At 42.2% G+C, this 17,851-nt stretch overlaps 2 protein-coding genes across 3 annotated transcripts; both read left to right on the forward strand.

Annotated features, from left to right (window-relative positions):
• The first annotated feature begins 687 nt into the window (after positions 1-687).
• On the forward strand, positions 688-8,394 carry htr3b (5-hydroxytryptamine (serotonin) receptor 3B). 2 transcript variants are annotated; one of them, XM_031826750.1, is made up of 5 exons: positions 688-793; positions 2,934-3,103; positions 4,964-5,121; positions 5,984-6,194; positions 6,392-6,690. In XM_031826750.1, the coding sequence occupies exons 2-5, from the start codon at positions 2,989-2,991 to the stop codon at positions 6,655-6,657; spliced, it is 750 nt and encodes a 249-aa protein (XP_031682610.1). In that variant the 5' UTR covers positions 688-793; positions 2,934-2,988; the 3' UTR covers positions 6,658-6,690. The 2 variants fall into 2 exon arrangements, with proteins under 2 accessions (XP_031682610.1, XP_031682609.1); XM_031826749.1 differs by lacking the exon at positions 688-793 and adding an exon at positions 7,008-8,394 and having other exon boundaries at positions 2,828-3,103; positions 6,392-6,601.
• Positions 8,395-9,362: 968 nt separating this feature from the next.
• htr3a (5-hydroxytryptamine (serotonin) receptor 3A) lies at positions 9,363-16,504 on the forward strand. The gene is made up of 9 exons (XM_020484300.2): positions 9,363-9,432; positions 9,593-9,756; positions 9,860-9,904; positions 10,176-10,285; positions 10,547-10,716; positions 11,552-11,712; positions 12,538-12,748; positions 14,693-14,929; positions 15,349-16,504. Exons 1-9 carry the CDS (start codon positions 9,363-9,365, stop codon positions 15,660-15,662), a joined length of 1,482 nt encoding a protein of 493 aa, XP_020339889.1. The 3' UTR covers positions 15,663-16,504.
• Positions 16,505-17,851: the final 1,347 nt, after the last annotated feature.

Below are 17,851 nucleotides of genomic sequence, written 5' to 3' on the forward strand. Positions count from 1 at the left end.
TGAGTTGAATTTCATATGATTGATTTACTACTTGACTTCCATTCAGCCCCTCTAGCTGAACAGGTAGCAGATAAACCCAAGAGATCTGCTCTGAACCAGCTCACCAGGACCCTCCTGCGTAAATACGACTGTGGAGTGAGACCTGTTCAGAACTGGACCAGACCCACGCTAATCCACATAGACCTCATACTGCAGTCGGTCCTTGATGTGGTAAAGAAAAATAACTCTATATGGCCTTATCTAAATCCTTCATTATTTAAATATAAAATACAATACATTACCTGCCATGCTTCTGGTAATATGTAACACAAGAAATGAAAACATTGTCAAAATGATCATTTAAAATATTAACATTTCATACAATTTGTATGAAAGGTTAATCTTGTTTCAATAAATACATTTTGACCATTTGTATTTAAACATTTCAATAATCTGCCCAAACAATTTACACACAAAAATATAATACAAATCTACTTTTTACAGGATGGAAAGACTCAGCAAGTAACCACAAGCATTTGGTACCGGCAGGTTGGTATGAATTGTCTTCTTCTATTGGTGTTAATGATTGTCCCAAACGGTTTTGCTTGTCAGCAATCAAGTCTTCAAGATACTGTATGTAACTTTCAAAACATCTAAATACGTATTGAATGGTCTTGTGATGCGTTTCCCGTTTGTGATGTCAGATCTGGACCGATGAGTTCCTGGTGTGGGACCCCGAGGAGTTTGACGGGATCACTGAGATCTCCCTGTCCTCTGATGCTATATGGGTGCCCGATCTCATCATCAGTGAATTGTAAGATTTGACACCATATGTATTCCTGTTCAAATTACATAACATGCCATTGGATTACTCAATAACCTCACATTACTCAATACCCTCAGACTCTTCTCAGAAATGTTAAATATTTGGCCTTTTACTTTAAAATGACAGACAAGTGTGCTGACCCTAACATGCTGACCACTCGTGCGTTGAAAATTAATTTACACATACATGTTATTAAATCATTGCATTCAGGCGCTAAAGTAGAACTTGGTTCTATTTGTGATGCTTGATGCACCGCAAGTCCCACCTCTCCCATCTCCTCACCCATGTGGGTTATTGAAAGGTGAACTGAGGTCCACACTCCAGACGGTGGTGGTAATGCACCTTAGAGTTGGTTGCCAACCACCATATAAAGTCCAATGAAGAAGAAACCTGAAGGAGGAGAGAATACTAGAAACAAACTCAGTTACCCTTTTAAATCAAATCAAATCAAATTTATTTATATAGCCCTTCGTACATCAGCTGATATCTCAAAGTGCTGTACAGAAACCCAGCCTAAAACCCCAAACAGCAAGCAATGCAGGTGTAGAAGCACGGTGGCTAGGAAAAACTCCCTAGAAATGCCAAAACCTAGGAAGAAACCTAGAGAGGAACCAGGCTATGTGGGGTGGCCAGTCCTCTTCTGGCTGTGCCGGGTGGAGATTATAACAGAACATGGCCAAGATGTTCAAATGTTCATAAATGACCAGCATGGTCGTATAATAATAAGGCAGAACAGTTGAAACTGGAGCAGCAACACAGTCAGATGGACTGGGGACAGCAAGGAGTCATCATGTCAGGTAGTCCTGGGGCATGGTCCTAGGGCTCAGGTCCTCCGAGAGAGAGAGAAAAAAAGAGAGAATTAGAGAGAGCATATGTGGGGTGGCCAGTCCTCTTCTGGCTGTGCCAGGTGGAGATTAAAACAGAACATGGCCAAGATGTTCAAATGTTCATAAATGATCAGCATGTTCGAATAATAAGAAGGCAGAACAGTTGAAACTGGAGCAGCAGCACGGCCAGGTGGACTGGGGACAGCAAGGAGTCATCATGTCAGGTAATCCTGGGGCATGGTCCTTGGGCTCAGGTCCTCCGAGAGAGAGAAGGAGAGAATTAGAGAACGCACACTTAGATTCACATAGGACACCGAATAGGACAGGAGAAGTACTCCAGATATAACAAACTGACCCTAGCCCCCCGACACATAAACTACTGCAGCATAAATACTGGAGGCTGAGACAGGAGGGGTCAGGAGACACTGTGGACCCATCTGAGGACACCCCCGGACAGGGCCAAACAGGAAGGATATAACCCCACCCACTTTGCCAAAGCACAGCCCCCACACCACTAGAGGGATATCTTCAACCACCAACTTACCATCCTGAGACAGGGCTGAGTATAGCCCACAAAGATCTCCGCCATGGCACAACCCAAGGGGGGGCGCCAACCCAGACAGGATGACCACATCAGTGAATCAACCCACTCAGGTGACGCACCCCTTCCAGGGACGGCATGAGAGGGCCTAACCCTATTACCCCTGTAATAGGGTTAGAGGCAGAGAATCCCAGTGGAAAGAGGGGAACCGGCCAGGCAGAGACAGCAAGGGCGGTTCGTTTCTCCAGAGCCTTTCCGTTCACCTTCCCACTCCTGGGCCAGACTACACTCAATCATATGACCCACTGAAGAGATGAGTCTTCAGTAAAGACTTAAAGGTTGAGACAGAGTTTGCGTCTCTGACATGGGTAGGCAGACCGTTCCATAAAAATGATAAAATACACTTTTATCTGTGGATTAATTGTCGGAGTAGAGGACCTAGTGCATTTCAGGCAAAATAACAACCCAATGTTTATATCCCAGGACAAATTAGCTATCAACAGCAAGCTAGTTAGCTAAATTGCCATAAATATTTGCTTTTCGACCTGTCCCCGAATTAATATAGTTGACTCAGAGTTTGTTTTCATATTTCAAACTGCGTGTCCTAATCGCGTCTGGTGTGGATGGACAAAATTAACATGGACACAATGGCACACACGCGGTCTGGTCAGCATGTTGGGGTTCATGTCTCATGTTCAACATACTGTAAGCAGCTGGAACTCCCATCTTACCCATAAGTCTGTGGTCTTCCCCCTGTTAGTGTGGATGTAGGGGAGTCCCCTGCCATCCCCTATGTGTATGTCAACTCGTCCGGGATGGTGAAGAACAACAAACCCATCCAGGTGGTGTCTGCATGTGACCTGGAGCTGTACGCCTTCCCTTTCGATAAGCAGAACTGCACTCTGACCTTCCGCAGCTGGCTTCACTCAGGTTAGCCTAGAGAGAGAGAGATGTAAACATGCTAACGTAGCTACCCAGTCAAATGACTACACATCTGGATCTGCACAGATGGATGACGTGGCAGTAACACAAAATTAGAAGTGCAAAATAATAATGGAATATATTTTCATAGACAAAATGCATGCATTAGGCTATCATACATACAGTATTTAGTAAATTACAGTAGTTAGTCATTTGATATACACTGCTCAAAAAAATAAAGGGAACACTTAAACAACACAATGTAACTCCAAGTCAATCACACTTCTGTGAAATCAAACTGTCCACTTAGGAAGCAACATTGATTGACAATAAATGTCACATGCTGTTGTGTAAATTTAATAGACAACAGGTGGAAATTATAGGCAATTAGCAAGACACCCCGAATAAAGGAGCCACTTCTCAGTTCCTATGCTTCCTGGCTGATGTTTTGGTCACTTTTGAATGCTGGCGGTGCTTTCACTCTAGTGGTAGCATGAGACGGAATCTACAACCCACACAAGTGGCTCAGGTAGTGCAGCTCATCCAGGATGGCACATCAATGCGAGCTGTGGCAAGAAGGTTTGCTGTGTCTGTCAGCGTAGTGTCCAGAGCATGGAGGCGCTACCAGGAGACAGGGCAGTACATCAGGAGACGTGGAGGAGGCCGTAGGAGGGCAACAACCCAGCAGCAGGACCGCTACCTCCGCCTTTGTGCAAGGAGGATCAGGAGTAGCACTGCCAGAGCCCTGCAAAATGACCTTCAGCAGGCTACAAATGTGCATGTGTCTGCTCAAACGGTCAGAAACAGACTCCATGAGGGTGGTATGAGGGCCTGATGTCCACAGGTGGGGGTTGTGCTTACAGCCCAACACCGTGCAGGACGTTTGGCATTTGCCAGAGAACACCAAGATTGGCAAATTCGCCCCTGGCGCCCTGTGCTCTTCACAGATGAAAGCAGGTTCACACTGAGCACGTGACAGACGTGACAGTCTGGAGACGCCATGGAGAATGTTCTGCTGCCTGCAACATCCTCCAGCATGACCAGTTTGGCGGTGGGTCAGTCATGATGTGGGGTGGCATTTCTTCGGGGGGGCCACACAGCCCTCCATGTGCTCGCCAGAGGTAGCCTGACTGCCATTAGGTACCGAGATGAGATCCTCAGACCCCTTGTGAGACCATATGCTGGTGCGGTTGGCCCTGGGTTCCACCTAATGCAAGACAATGCTAGACCTCATGTGGCTAGAGTGTGTCAGCAGTTCCTGCAAGAGGAAGGCATTGATGCTATGGACTGGCCCGCCCGTTCCCCAGACCTGAATCCAATTGAGCACATCTGGGACATCATGTCTCGCTCCATCCACCAACGCCACGATGCACCACAGACTGTCCAGGAGTTGGCGGATGCTTTAGTCCAGGTCTGGGAGGAGATCCCTTAGGAGACCATCCGCCACCTCAACAGGAGCATGCCCAGGCGTATTAGGGAGGTCATACAGGCACGTGGAGGCCACACTCACTACTGAGCCTCATTTTGACTTGTTTTAAGGACATTACATCAAGATTGGATCAGCCTGTAGTGTGGTTTTCCACTTTAATTTTGAGTGTGACTCCAGAATCCAGACCTCCATGGGTTGATACATTTGATTTCCATTGATAATTTTTATGTGATTTTGTTGTCAGCACATTCAACTATGTAAAGAAAAAAGTATTTAATAAGAATATTTCATTCATTCAGATCTAGGATGTGTTATTTTAGTGTTCCCTTTATTTTTTTGAGCAGTGTAGTATCAAATCAATAGCAGGTCATATTGACTGAGTGTCATGAAGGCTTGTGTCATTAAACTCCGTCCCTTGACCTTTACCATCGTGTATGCAGTGAATGAGGTGAACCTGACACTGTGGAGGAGTGCGGAGGAAATCGCAAATGATCAGAAGTCATTTATGGACGATGGCGAGTGGGAACTGTTGTCTGTGCCCTCCCGCTACTGGCATCTCCGCCTGGACGACAGAGACTACGCCCACATCCAGTTCAACGTGTGTGCCTACCGTTTACCAAATATCTCTTTGTTTCCCTTTAGATACTCGATTTGAATGAAAGTAATTTAAGGAATACAAATATGACCTATACGTCTAGTGCCATCTGTATCGACTTACACAGCAATGCATATCCAGCCAGTCGGTAAATATAGAATATGTGAATTGGTGCGATAGTGGGATTTTCTAAATGGCTTGATGACTATGCAACAAAAAAAGTACACACTTCTCTTGTAGGGAGAATGTGACTGTACAATGACAACTAAAGCAGATTGAGTAGCGACAGTAGTTTTTTTGCCATCCCATCCTCCTTGTCCTCCTGCTGTGAGGAAGTTAAAGGGTTCAGCCAGGGCTTCACAGACGGGATTAAGCGCTAATGCTAATAGATGAGGCTGAGGCGCGTCCAGCATGCTGAGAGAGAGGCACCATAATGAGGCTGTCTCTGTGGCAGCTGATCAATGGCCGTCTTGTTCTGCCAGAGAAATGGGCTCTTGGCCCGGCGCAGGTGGGTCTGAGAAGATAGGCTAGGCAGGGCTGCTGTTCTACATTCAGCTCAGAAGGGCACTTAATGATGGATTGTCTATCCAGCAGGGCTTCTTGGGTTACATTTACACTATGACTCATTGTAAAAGTGGTTGTTGAGGGGATTTGTGTGTTTTTGGGCACCGGAGAATATGAGGGTAATACTATCGAATAGAGTTTTCTTGTGGGTTCAGTTGAGGAAAGTGAGTTGAAATCAATCAAAGTCAAATTCGCTCACTCTTTCCCGCTCTCACTCTTCTCCGCTATCACTCTTCTCACTCTTTCCCGCTCTCACTCTTTCCCGCTCTCACTCTCCATCTTGCTCCCCCCCACTGGTCAGGTGTTGATCCGCCGGCGCCCCCTGCTGTACGTGGTGAGTCTGCTCATCCCCAGCATCTTCCTCATGGTGGTGGACGTCATCAGCTTCTATCTGCCGCCTAACAGTGGCACCCGGATCACCTTTAAGACCAGCATCCTCCTGGGCTACACTGTCTTCAGGGTCAACCTGATGAACGAGATGCCTGCCACCGCCATCAGAACACCACTCATAGGTATCCTACACCAGCTCCTTTCCTCATCTTTGTTTTGAACTTTCTCTAATATTGTTTGACACACCAAGCATGCCATTCATACCCAGCCATGGCCAATACTTTGTGAAATGTCTTGAGACATATTTATGAAGACATCTTGAGGCATGTCTTCCTTCTCTAACAGGTGTTGTTGATGTTTGGTGTTCTCCATCCTACAGGTGTGTTCTTTGCGGTCTGCATGGCGCTGCTTGTGCTGAATTTATCCATCTCCATCTTTGTGGTGAAGCTCCTCCACCACAACGAGAAGGAGGTCAAGGAGATGTCAGTGTCCGCCTGCCTCCTCGACAAGTACGGCTCGTCCAGCCAGACCTTCCTCGAGAGCAACTTCACCTCTGTCAAAACGCTGGTCGACGTGGATCAGTGTGGGGGTGAGAGGGAGGATGTGTTGTTGAGAAGCTTTGTATTTCTAGGTCATAGGACATAAGAGAGTGACTAGGTATGAGAAACAAACACTTAGCAGGTGGTTGTTTTCCTAACTTAACACAGATTTACTTACCTCAGATTTCTGATTCCCTTTCATTTGTAATGGCCAGCTCTGACACGTTTACATGTTGACAACATATCTAGCTTCCTCTGTGTTAACATCAAATGAATCATATAAATTATACATCTTTACAGTATGTCTACACATACACCTAACCATTTACCTTGATTGCGATGTAGCAACAAAATCTTGTCTTTGGGGAAAAATAGATATGTTCTCTTCGACATTAATTTGTTCAACCCCATCATCACCCTTTATCACCCCACTTACAGTTCATGTCGTCCCTCCAGGCTATGAGTTTGACCTGGCTCCAGAGGAGGACCTACTGTCCCTGAGCGAGCTCCAGGAGAGTGCTCCACGGCTGGAGAGGCTGCTCCAGGAGGTGGTGGCCTTGCGGCTCTACCTGCAAGAAGGGGAGAGTGACGATTTGGCCCAGGCCGACTGGGTGGCCCTCTGCTGCAAGGTGGACATCCTTCTTTTCCGAGTCTACCTGTTCATCCTGGTCGTCTACGCCAGCACTCTGCTGCTACTGTGGGCCAGCTGGAGCTCTGCATGAGGAGAGGAGGAATTGTTGTTCAAATGTTATCGGCATGAGGAGAATTTTTATTTTATTTTTCTGCAATAAAATGTAATTAATAATTGCAGACTATTCCTCAAGGTTAATGATTTATCATTGTTTGGTCCAGTGAAAGCACTGACTCTGTATTTGCAGTAATAATATGTCATTTTTTAGACAAAGGACATTCATGTACAGTATTTTTAAATGTTTCCATTATCAAGTACATATATTATACTATATTTATGTTTAGGTATTTATAGGAAATTCTAAGTTAGTCTTTTTAGGGTTACTGATGAGGGCGACTTAATCCCTTTTCTCCCCCTTTCTTTTGATACTGTAGCTAGAAGCTATTGAGTGAACACTGTAATTCCCATTTACAATTGGAAGATGGTTCCCATAATTCACTATGGGCTGATGTATTAACATATTCCTTCAACTGAAGATCTTCATAAAAAGACATCTTACTCCTATTCTCCGTGCACATTCCGCAACGTCAATGTGATGTTATTCCACATTAACTTGAATCACCATGCTCCCCTGAAACTCGTACCAAATCAATAAAGCACATTCAAAGCTTAGGCAACTGCATTCCCTGTTGGTTCACTGATAGTCATAAAAAGACACATGAGCTACTCATAAAACCCTTGGCTGGGAACAATCTTTGTAAATAGAATTTTCACTTGAACAGCAGACATTTTTCTTTGAGCAGATCACATTACAACCGGTTGTATGGACACCTCTGAGTTGAGGAGAGAAATTAATAATGGTTATTGTTTGCTGTAATGTTATGTTGTACATTCATACTTGTGATGTAACTTCTTATTCCCCATCATATCAAGCAAGTCCTGTTGCAAGTTTTTTTTAAATCAACTGTGGATCTTGGTTTGATTGTTTATCCTGTTTTTAGCTGGTGTTATACAGGGATATAGATGTTTTGGAATCATATCAAAGCCTCCAGCCAGTACAGTGAGTAAAAGTTTCTATCCAAGAAAATGGCTGGTTTGCTCTTAATACACTTGTATGCTTTTAACATAGCCTGCAATGTTAATCCTTAATAAAAGATACTACATATTTGAAATGTGTTTTTGTGTGTGTCATAAATGGACATTATTTTTCAATGGTATTATCTCGTCCAATCACATAATAAAAGTCAGAAATTCAATGTTGTTGTAGATTTCAGTACGTGTTTCCCCTAATTAAAAGCATGAGCTGGCACACACCTAGAGAAAATTATTTAGTGTAATGTCATTACCCTGAAGAAGGCACAGTGATGCTGAAATGTTGGCGTTTTACCAAATAAATTACTGGAGTTAAATATAAGTGTGCGACTCTATTTTTTTATAGCTTACAGTATGTATTTCCCCAACATACACAGTTTAAGATATCAACTGATTTAAATGATAGGCTAACCTAGTGAACAAAATGAACAAAATAATGTCTAACATCAGTATCAAATGTCCGTTCGGTCTTGTTAGTGAGAGAAGAGAAAACCGATCTGCACTTGACCTCCCATATGCCAATGTTGAAAAGCAAGCTCAAGAGAAAATAGGCCTATGCTCTTCTGTATGTTCAGGAAATCAATGTCTTAACACAGTTGTAGGTTACATACAACTAGATCATAGACTTGGCCTACATCATACTGTGTTTGGAATTTTATAGAGATCAATAATTTCCCCATGGTATGAAAGATATTGAGGATTGAGTTGAAGGAAAAATGCCAATATCCCACATGAAACTTGATCCAGACAGAGACATCTGGCTACACGATCAGATACTGTAAATAGTATGATTGCTCGGAGTTATCTGCTCAGGGCAGGTGGTGACATAACCTCCACTGCTTCCAATCCCCATCATCAAATTAACGATGAACACACCCTCATATTCATAGTTACATCAGCTGGCTAAGCCAGCCTTATCCAGAATGCAGGAAACCTAATTTAACTCATATATGATACAGTAGACATTGGGCTACAGTCAACAATCCTGAATATGGGTCTCGGGCGGCGCCAGTTGACCGCTACATCTCAAAGCTGAGCGCTGCTCATTATTGGCAAGCTTAAGGCGGTGAAGTGAAACTTTGGTCACAATGAGAGTTTCAGCACTCTGGACAGCGCTGGTCTTGCTTCTGATTCAAGGCACCGCGAGAGCCTGCACAGGTAAATCATTTCATATAGGCTGTGGCGTTTTTGACGGAGGTTGCTATTTTCTATAGGCTAACACAACATAATAATTGTACAACCCTTAAGATGTTGCATTTTAGTGGATAGCATTATGTTTAAATCCATATGCTGTAACAATGTGTTTTACTTGTTTTAGTCAAGAAACTGAGCAATAATACCGGACGCTTTGCCAATGCCACCTTGGTACGCCTCTCCGAATACTTGAGTGCTGGGTACAAGAAGGGTGTGCGACCCGTGCGCAACTGGCGAAATTGCACAATGGTGGCCATCGACCTTATGGTGTACTCTATCCTCAGTGTGGTATGCCTAAATCACATCGTAGAAGAGTTCCGTATACTGAGATAGGCTACACACTATGTAGATCTTCACTATTTCCTCTGTGTGCTGCTGTGTTTTACAACAGGATGAGAAGAACCAGGTTCTGACAACATATATATGGTACAGGCAGGTAAGACATAACTATTTGTAACAGTATAATAACTATTTCAACTAATGGATTTGGTTGAATAAACGTTTCCAAGCATTTAAAACAATCCTAAAAGTACAGCAGAACATTGGATATCCTCACCTTTGGACATGTATCAAACATCTTATCAGAGGAACTAGTTATAAGCCTTTATACAATACTTATTAATTCATGAATTATTAATACTAGACCATGCTTATTGCGCTTATGCTATAACTCTGTATCAGGAAATAATGCTACAAGTCTTTATCAGGAATGGACAGACGAATTCCTGGTATGGAACCCAGAGGATTTTGATGATGTGAATCAAATGTCCATACCGACTGCGAACGTGTGGGTGCCTGACATACTAATCAACGAGTTGTAAGTAGCCTACAGTGTTTCGTTATTGTGGGGTTAGGACAACGCATGAGGCCATACAGATAATTTTACTTGACTAAAATGATGTTATGTATAAAAAAGTATAATTTATCTGCTGATGTAAACTGACAAAATTGGATACTTTGATAAAGCATTACTAAAGTAATATGTAAAGTGTGACTTAGCCTACGCTAAAATATTAGTTGTCTGAATCAGCCACAAACATCTTTTTGCTTTGAGTTGTTGTGTTTCGTAATCTCTCAGTGTGGATGTGGGGAAGTCTCCGGACATTCCCTATGTGTACGTGACCCATTATGGACTAGTGCGCAACTACAAGCCTATCCAGGTGGTGACCGCCTGCACTCTCAACATCTACAACTTCCCATTCGACGTCCAGAACTGCAGCCTGACCTTTCAGAGCTGGCTCCATACCCGTAAGACATAAGGTTATTTAGTTGTATAGTAATTTGCATGTGAGGTAAGGCTTTTCAACTGCACATACAGCAGTGGTGGAAAAAGTACCCGATTGTCATACTTGAGTAAAAGTAAAGATATCTTCTTGGAAAATGAATCAAGTAAAAGTGAATGTCACCCAGTAAAATACTACTTGAGTAAAATACAAAGCATTTGGTTTTAAATATACTTAAGTACCACAAGTAAATTTAATTGCAAAAAATAGACTTATGTATCAAAAGTAAAAGTATAAATCGTTTCAAATTCCTTATATTAAGCAAACCAGACGGCACAATTCTCTTGTTTTTAAAAGTTTTAAAAGTTTACAGATAGCCAGCAGCCCACGCCAACACTTTTGGAAGTCAAGGAAAATGTATGGAGTAAAAACTACATTATTTTCATGTAGTGAAGTAAAAGTAAAAGTTGTCAAAATATAAATAGTAAAGTACAGATACCCCCCAAAACTACTTAAGTAGTACTTTAAAGTATTTTTTTTACTTAAGTACTGTAGACAACTGCACATAAGTACCAGGTAAGAATGCCCTTTCATGCCCTCAGTCTTAGTCCTCTATTGTTTTGTTACCTCCATCTTGATAGTTTCTGGAATTAGGAAGTACAGATGTAATTTGTCTTCTACTTTTGTTTCAAAATAACCTCAATACAAACGTATTCTATGTCATCAGTGCCAGATGCTACACCATTTTCACCCCGCTAAAAAACTAAAAAATAATCTGTGGCAGGGTACAGTTGATAATGTCCATTACATAACTTACATTGATCTGAACCCACTGGTCTCTGTCTCCTCTGTGTCTGTAGTTAATGACATCGATCTCAAGCTGATGAGGAGCGCAGAGGAACTCAAGGTGGACAAGAGTGTCTTCATGAACCAGGGGGAGTGGGAGCTGCTTCACGTCCTGTCTAAATACAAGCGCTTCAGTCTGGACAACATTGACTCCTATGCAGAGATGAAGTTCAATGTGAGTATGCATAATATAATCATTCATTACCTTGTATTTATGTATTCAAGACAGGTTATGGAAAGATATTATTTGGCAAAGACTGACCTAAAAACCAAAAAACTGTCGCCAAACTTCCAGGTTTCCCAGAAATCCTGTTTTTTGTGCTTATTCCCTCCTGATTCCAGGAATCTTCCAACCAGGATTTCTGGAAAACCTGGGAATTTGGGGGAAGTTATTTTGCAACCCTGTGCGTGATGATTAAATAAATAGCAATAGTTAAAAGAGCACAATATTGGGTTGGCAAAGATCACCACATTAATTTAGCAAGTATCTACACCTGTTAAAATTATATCAAAACCCCCTCAACACCTGCATGTACACAATATCTTCACTTAATCCATTTACTCAAAGCCAACTGAACATGACAGAAAGGCAAGACCTTCAGTAAGGAGATATACTAGATACTATAATTTAAAAATATAGAACTATATGAGATATTAACTTTGACCTCTACTGCAAGGGGCTTTATTAGAACATCTTGAGCTGCATTAAATATGTATTGAGAATGTCTGTTTTTCTTATGTGTCAAACAAAGAAAACAGGCTTACTTTTCTGAAAATTAACAAAAGTATATGACTGAGGATCTATAGGTGATCTATAGAGTGTGGACTCCCACCTCACTTTCAGGGTCATTGCTAGAATCTGTGGGTATATTGTTGTCTACCATCAAAACATTGTTCTGCCAGATATCTGTAACTACTATAGATGTGGAAGTGCGTACCTACCTGTTCATGACTCATTTATGTTAATTACTGCTCTATTGATGATGATGATCATGATCAGGTGGTGATCCGACGCAGACCTCTGTTCTACACTGTGAACCTGCTGCTTCCCAGCATCTTCCTGATGGTGATGGACCTGGTGGGCTTCTATCTCCCTCCGGACAGTGGAGAGAGGGTGTCCTTCAAGATCACCCTGCTTCTGGGATATTCCGTCTTCCTCATCATCGTCTCTGACACGCTGCCCGCCACCGCCATCGGGACGCCGCTCATAGGTCAGATAGAGAAATGCACAGTGGTTGGAAAAGTACCCGATTGTCATACTTGAGTAAAAGCAAAGATATCTTAAAGACTCAGTACAGTCAAAAACATGATTTACCTGTGTTTTATATACATTTTCATACTATGAGGTTGGAATAATACCCTGAAATTGTAAAAAAAAGATGCAAATGCTCTTTTAGTGTAAGAGCTGTTTGAAAAGCCTGAAATGTCAACCTGTTTTGGTGGGAGGACATTTTGGCCTTCCACGATGATATCACCATGCGGTAAATTAGTTATTAAGACCAATAAGAAAGAGTTCCAAACCTCTCTGCCCAATAACGGCACATTTTCTGTATTCCCCACTCAAATTCTTGCTTGAGAAATTGCTCTTAGCTAAGAAGCTATTTGTTTATTTTTTTAAATTTTAATTGAAAACAATCACAGTAGCTATTCCATCCAGTTGGCGATCGACTTCCATTCAAATATTCTAAAATATGCATAAATAAAAAAATTCACATTTTCCCACCAGTGGTGTTTCCACCAAACAAACTTGTTGTGGATAAATCAGTGCGATGACGTCGAGCACACAAAATGTAATTTTCCGTTTTCTTGTACCGAATAAAAATCGAAAGTTCAATGTGTTTCCATCGCCTTTTCAACTCAACTGATAGTTTTGTCACAAAAACGGTTGCGTTAAATAGCAAATGTATCTGCGAACTGTTGCCTAGAGCGTACGTAACACCAAAGTAGGCACGATTAGGCTGTGCGGGTAGGCTAGTATACATGATTATGGATCATTGTGAGAATATTTGTCAAATGGCAGTAAAGCATCAATCTTCATGTCACCAGAATAAGACCCTTGATATTTATTGGAAATGAACATCAAGCTCATCACCATGCACTTTCACCACCTTGTGAAGTTCATCACTTATTTAAATCTGTAGACTAATAAACTGCATGGTTTCCCCGAGCCATAGTTGGAGGACCACACAACATATCGTCTCGTGACTCCAAGTTTACTTTGATATAATGGTTATTACGTCAATATTTGCGCATAAAGGTATTTCCACCACCATTTCTCGCATAAGTACTTTTTTACAGACAAAGAGTCCACCATGTCGGACAAACAAATTATCTGTCTGTATTTATAAAATTGTACCGAAACTTCTGGTTTCCATCACAGCTGTCCTGATTTTTTGTTTTTGTTTTACGGTATGACTTTACTAGCATAAAAGCTGCAGATGGAAACGTGGTTAGATCTTTAATAGAAAATGACTCAAGTGAAAGCCACCCAATAAAATACAACTTGAGTATAAGTGTCAAATTATTTGGTTTTAAATATACTAAAGTATCAAACGCAAACGCTATAAATCATTTCAAATATATTAAGCAAACCAGATGGTTGTTTTGTTGTTGTTTACAGATAGCCAGGGGCATACTCCAACATCATTTACAAATTAAGCATTTGTGTTTAGTGAGTCCGTCAGATCAGAGGCAGTAGGGATGACCACATGTTCTCCTGATAAATTCATGAATTTGATAATTTCCTCTCCTGCTAAGCATTTGAAATTAAAGTACTTTTGAGTGTCAGGGAAAATATATATGAGCAAAAAGTACCTATTTTCTTTAGAAATGTATTGGAGTAAAAGTTAAAAAAAATATATAACTAGTAAGGTACAGATCCCTCCCAAAAAATACATGAGTAGTACTTTGAAGAATATTACACCATTGGAAATGCAGCTGGTGCATTTGTGGCTCAGATGTGTCATTAAGGTTGGGATTGCAAGCTTGAGTAAGTGGTGAAAGACTAATGTTTGTTGGGGCCCTGGTCAAAAGGCCCTGATCAAAAGTAGTGTACTACATAGGGATTGGGATGCCATTTGGGATGCACCCGTTGCTTTTTTAGGCTGTACCTTGCAGTGTGCAGAGGTAATATCGATCTTTCCTTCTCTCTCTAGGTGTATACTTTGTAGTGTGCATGGCCCTGTTGGTGATCAGCCTGACAGAGACAGTGTTGATAGTGCGACTGGTGCATAAGCAGGACCTGCAGCCCCACGTACCCCAGTGGCTCAAACACTTGGTGCTGGAGCGGGCCACAGTCCTCCTCTGCATCCGCAACAAACACAGCCTGTGCTCCATACTGTCCAGGGACTCTGACCATCTGGGCCACTACAAAGAGAACAACATCAGCCCAGGTAATACATCTACAGGAGGGTTGGGTAGGAAGAAGGGTATGAAAGAAGGGGCAGGAAGGAAGGAAGGGAAGGAGAAAGGAAGGGAGGGAGAGGGACAAGAAAGACCTGGGCAGTAGATCATGGTGAGCTGAAGGATCTAAGGCACTATAGAATTCTCTCTCAGCTGTATTCATTGATTGGAAAAAAATACAGCAGCATTACGACACCTATCGTAGAGCGAGAGAGAGAAAAGGATACAAATATACATTTACAGTTTTGTTTTCCCACTTTGGAAATAGTCAATATACGGTACAATGTCTCTCTTTTTGAGCCAATCTATACATTTAGCTCCACAAGCTCAACACAACTTTGGATACTCAACATACAAATAAATAATGTTATATGACCCCCCCAACCTCTCCCTGTGTGACCCCTTGCAGCTCGATGCAATCACCACCACCACCTTCACCACACCTGCGAGAGTGGCCGTGGTGGCGGGGACATCATGGAGCGGGGTCTGGGGGGCCTGTCTGTGGTGCGTGACAACACGCCGCCCGTCATGGACAACATCCTGCAGGAAATCTCATCTATCCGCGGCTTCCTGGAGAAGAGGGACGAGTCCCGGGACATCGCCAAGGAGTGGCTGCAGGTGGGCTACGTGCTGGACGTCCTGCTCTTCAGGGTCTACCTGGTGGCCATGCTGGCCTACAGCATCACCCTGGGGACCCTCTGGTCCGTGTGGCAGTACGCCTGAGGGCCTCACAGTGGAGGAGGGCCTGACGGTGAAGGTGGAGGGCTTCACTGTGGAGAAGGGGACAGAGGGCTAAAGCGTGCCTGATACAAAAGCGTTTTATTGAGGTCGATCTATTTAGTTGAGCCTCATGGTGGAGGTAAAGTAGGGGGTCGTTTGAGTCTGGGGTAATTCTCGGGAGTAGAGGAACGAGGGGGAAGATGATAGATTGGATGTTGGTATAGTTTACACTCATTTCCCTTAGCCAGTTGCCCCTTTCTAACACTGTCTATCTTACTGCTCTGTGTATTGTTCGGGTCTTGATTACCTAGGACAGGCCTAAAGAGCTGTTGAAAAAGTTCAGATATTGTATCCTTTGTCAGCATACAGGTGTATTTATATTTGTTTATTTGGATCCCCATTAGCTTTTGCAGACACAGCTACTCTTCCCGGAGTCCAGAAAAAACAACACATGACAAGTGACAAAACACTGATAGACAAGGACAGTCACACACATTTAAAATACAACGAAATACTCACAGTACAACTACAAAATAAAGTATGCTACTTGATAATGGCACAATATTTCATGCATTATTCACTTTTTTTCAAAATCATCTACTAATGTGTACCAACAGCTGTATTGATGTGAAGGAAACCATATCTTTAGAATAGTCGACATGGTACCATGCACATAAAATGAATAAATATGCCATACCTTAGATTTTGTATGTCCAATAATGTTTAATATAGTTGGGGAGCAATGAGCTCCCCTGCATATTTCATGTTTTTTTTTTAATATCTCTTCAAGCCTTATGGAGGAGAGGTTTTGCTATTTGCTTGCATTTGCTTTAAAATGGCATAGTCTGTATATTCCAAGATCAACTTCACTCCTTCAGTTAAATAGTGTTAATATTGTTAATAAAATATACGAAACATATATCACATTTAAATAGATAGAGAATATTAACTTGTGCTAAAGTAACTGCAATACTCATTCACCTGGTGTTCACTCTGACATTATGTAAAGTGTGACTGTTAAAGTGAATTATGTTCCTTATATGCATTATGTTCCTTATATGTAACATCGCCTTTAAAAGCTGCTTGGTCTCCAAGCACGATTGGATTGAATCCTGTCTGTGTCATCATTATATCGGGATACAATGATGACAGACGGGATTCAATCCAATCGCCCTTGTAGGCCAAGCAGTTTTTAAAGGCAATGTTACCACGTTCCCCCCCTTGCGGAGAACGCATTCAAGGAAAACGCTGCAGATGTCGGCTCAATTGGAAATTGCCTTTAAATGTCAAGTGGGCTATAGTGTGGTTTTGAATTGAATCCTGGACACAGTTTGTTTTAAGCTTTTCCTTTGAAGGTCTGAATTCCCTTAATACGGCCAATGTCCACATTTAAGTGGGAGGTGAAAATAAAGTAATTGTCCACTTTATATGGACATTGTCGGTTAGGGTTTAAGGCGCCATAGAAGTGACTACAATACACCACACTAACCACAGGGTGGCACAGTAGTTCTCTGCCCAGCACTACCCCCCCATGCTCTAGTCCAGCTGTGGTATGGGTATTATTAATCCCTCCCAGGGATGGCCCTAGCCCGCAGACTGACACTAATGTACTAATCGTAAAGATTTTGGCCTTACTGGAAAATACACTCGGCGGGTGTGCCCTGACAGGATAAATGCCATTGACACCCTACATAATTAAAGCCTAAAACTGTTCCACAGTTAATGGGAGCATCGATCCCAATACAATCAATGAGGATCCAGGCTGTAGCGGGCACTGGGTCTGGGCCTTTTAGTTCAGTACTCTGCCTGGCTGGCTGATACAGACAGAGGAAAAAGACTATGTGCTTGTCACTCAATAGACAGTTAAAGATGTACTCATAAAATGGTTTAGGGATACAGTTGACTGTTTTATTTCCCCTGGGGGTTGATTTTTAGCTATAAAGAAGTTTATCAGTGTGAAATGTCTGATATGTATACATTGTGTTTTAATGACTCCTGCTATCACTGTTCTTATTCTGCAATTCGAAAACAAATGACAGTAGACATTCCGAAATGTTAATAAAAAACAACACAGAAAATCTTATGAGTATTGCCATAAATAAGCATGATCCCAAACGTTTAATAGCTTGTCTATTTTTGGGAAAATAATTCAGTTAAAACCAAATAGGGTGGACTGGGTCTGCACAATTCTG

This window comes from Oncorhynchus kisutch, linkage group LG6 (assembly GCF_002021735.2).
Source record: "Oncorhynchus kisutch isolate 150728-3 linkage group LG6, Okis_V2, whole genome shotgun sequence".
Lineage (NCBI taxonomy): Eukaryota > Metazoa > Chordata > Actinopteri > Salmoniformes > Salmonidae > Oncorhynchus > Oncorhynchus kisutch.

Excerpts from the sequence above, each read along its gene's own strand:
- htr3b (XM_031826749.1), top strand. The coding sequence starts at position 2,989 with ATGGTGAAGAACAACAAACCCATCCAGGTGGTGTCTGCATGTGACCTG. Across the intron at positions 3,104-4,963 it reads CCGCAGCTGGCTTCACTCAG|TGAATGAGGTGAACCTGACA; the intron begins GTTAGCCTAGAG and ends TCGTGTATGCAG. Across the intron at positions 6,602-7,007 it reads CGACGTGGATCAGTGTGGGG|GCTATGAGTTTGACCTGGCT; the intron begins GTGAGAGGGAGG and ends TCGTCCCTCCAG.
- htr3a (XM_020484300.2), top strand. The coding sequence starts at position 9,363 with ATGAGAGTTTCAGCACTCTGGACAGCGCTGGTCTTGCTTCTGATTCAA. Across the intron at positions 9,433-9,592 it reads CACCGCGAGAGCCTGCACAG|TCAAGAAACTGAGCAATAAT; the intron begins GTAAATCATTTC and ends TACTTGTTTTAG. Across the intron at positions 14,930-15,348 it reads AGAGAACAACATCAGCCCAG|CTCGATGCAATCACCACCAC; the intron begins GTAATACATCTA and ends GACCCCTTGCAG.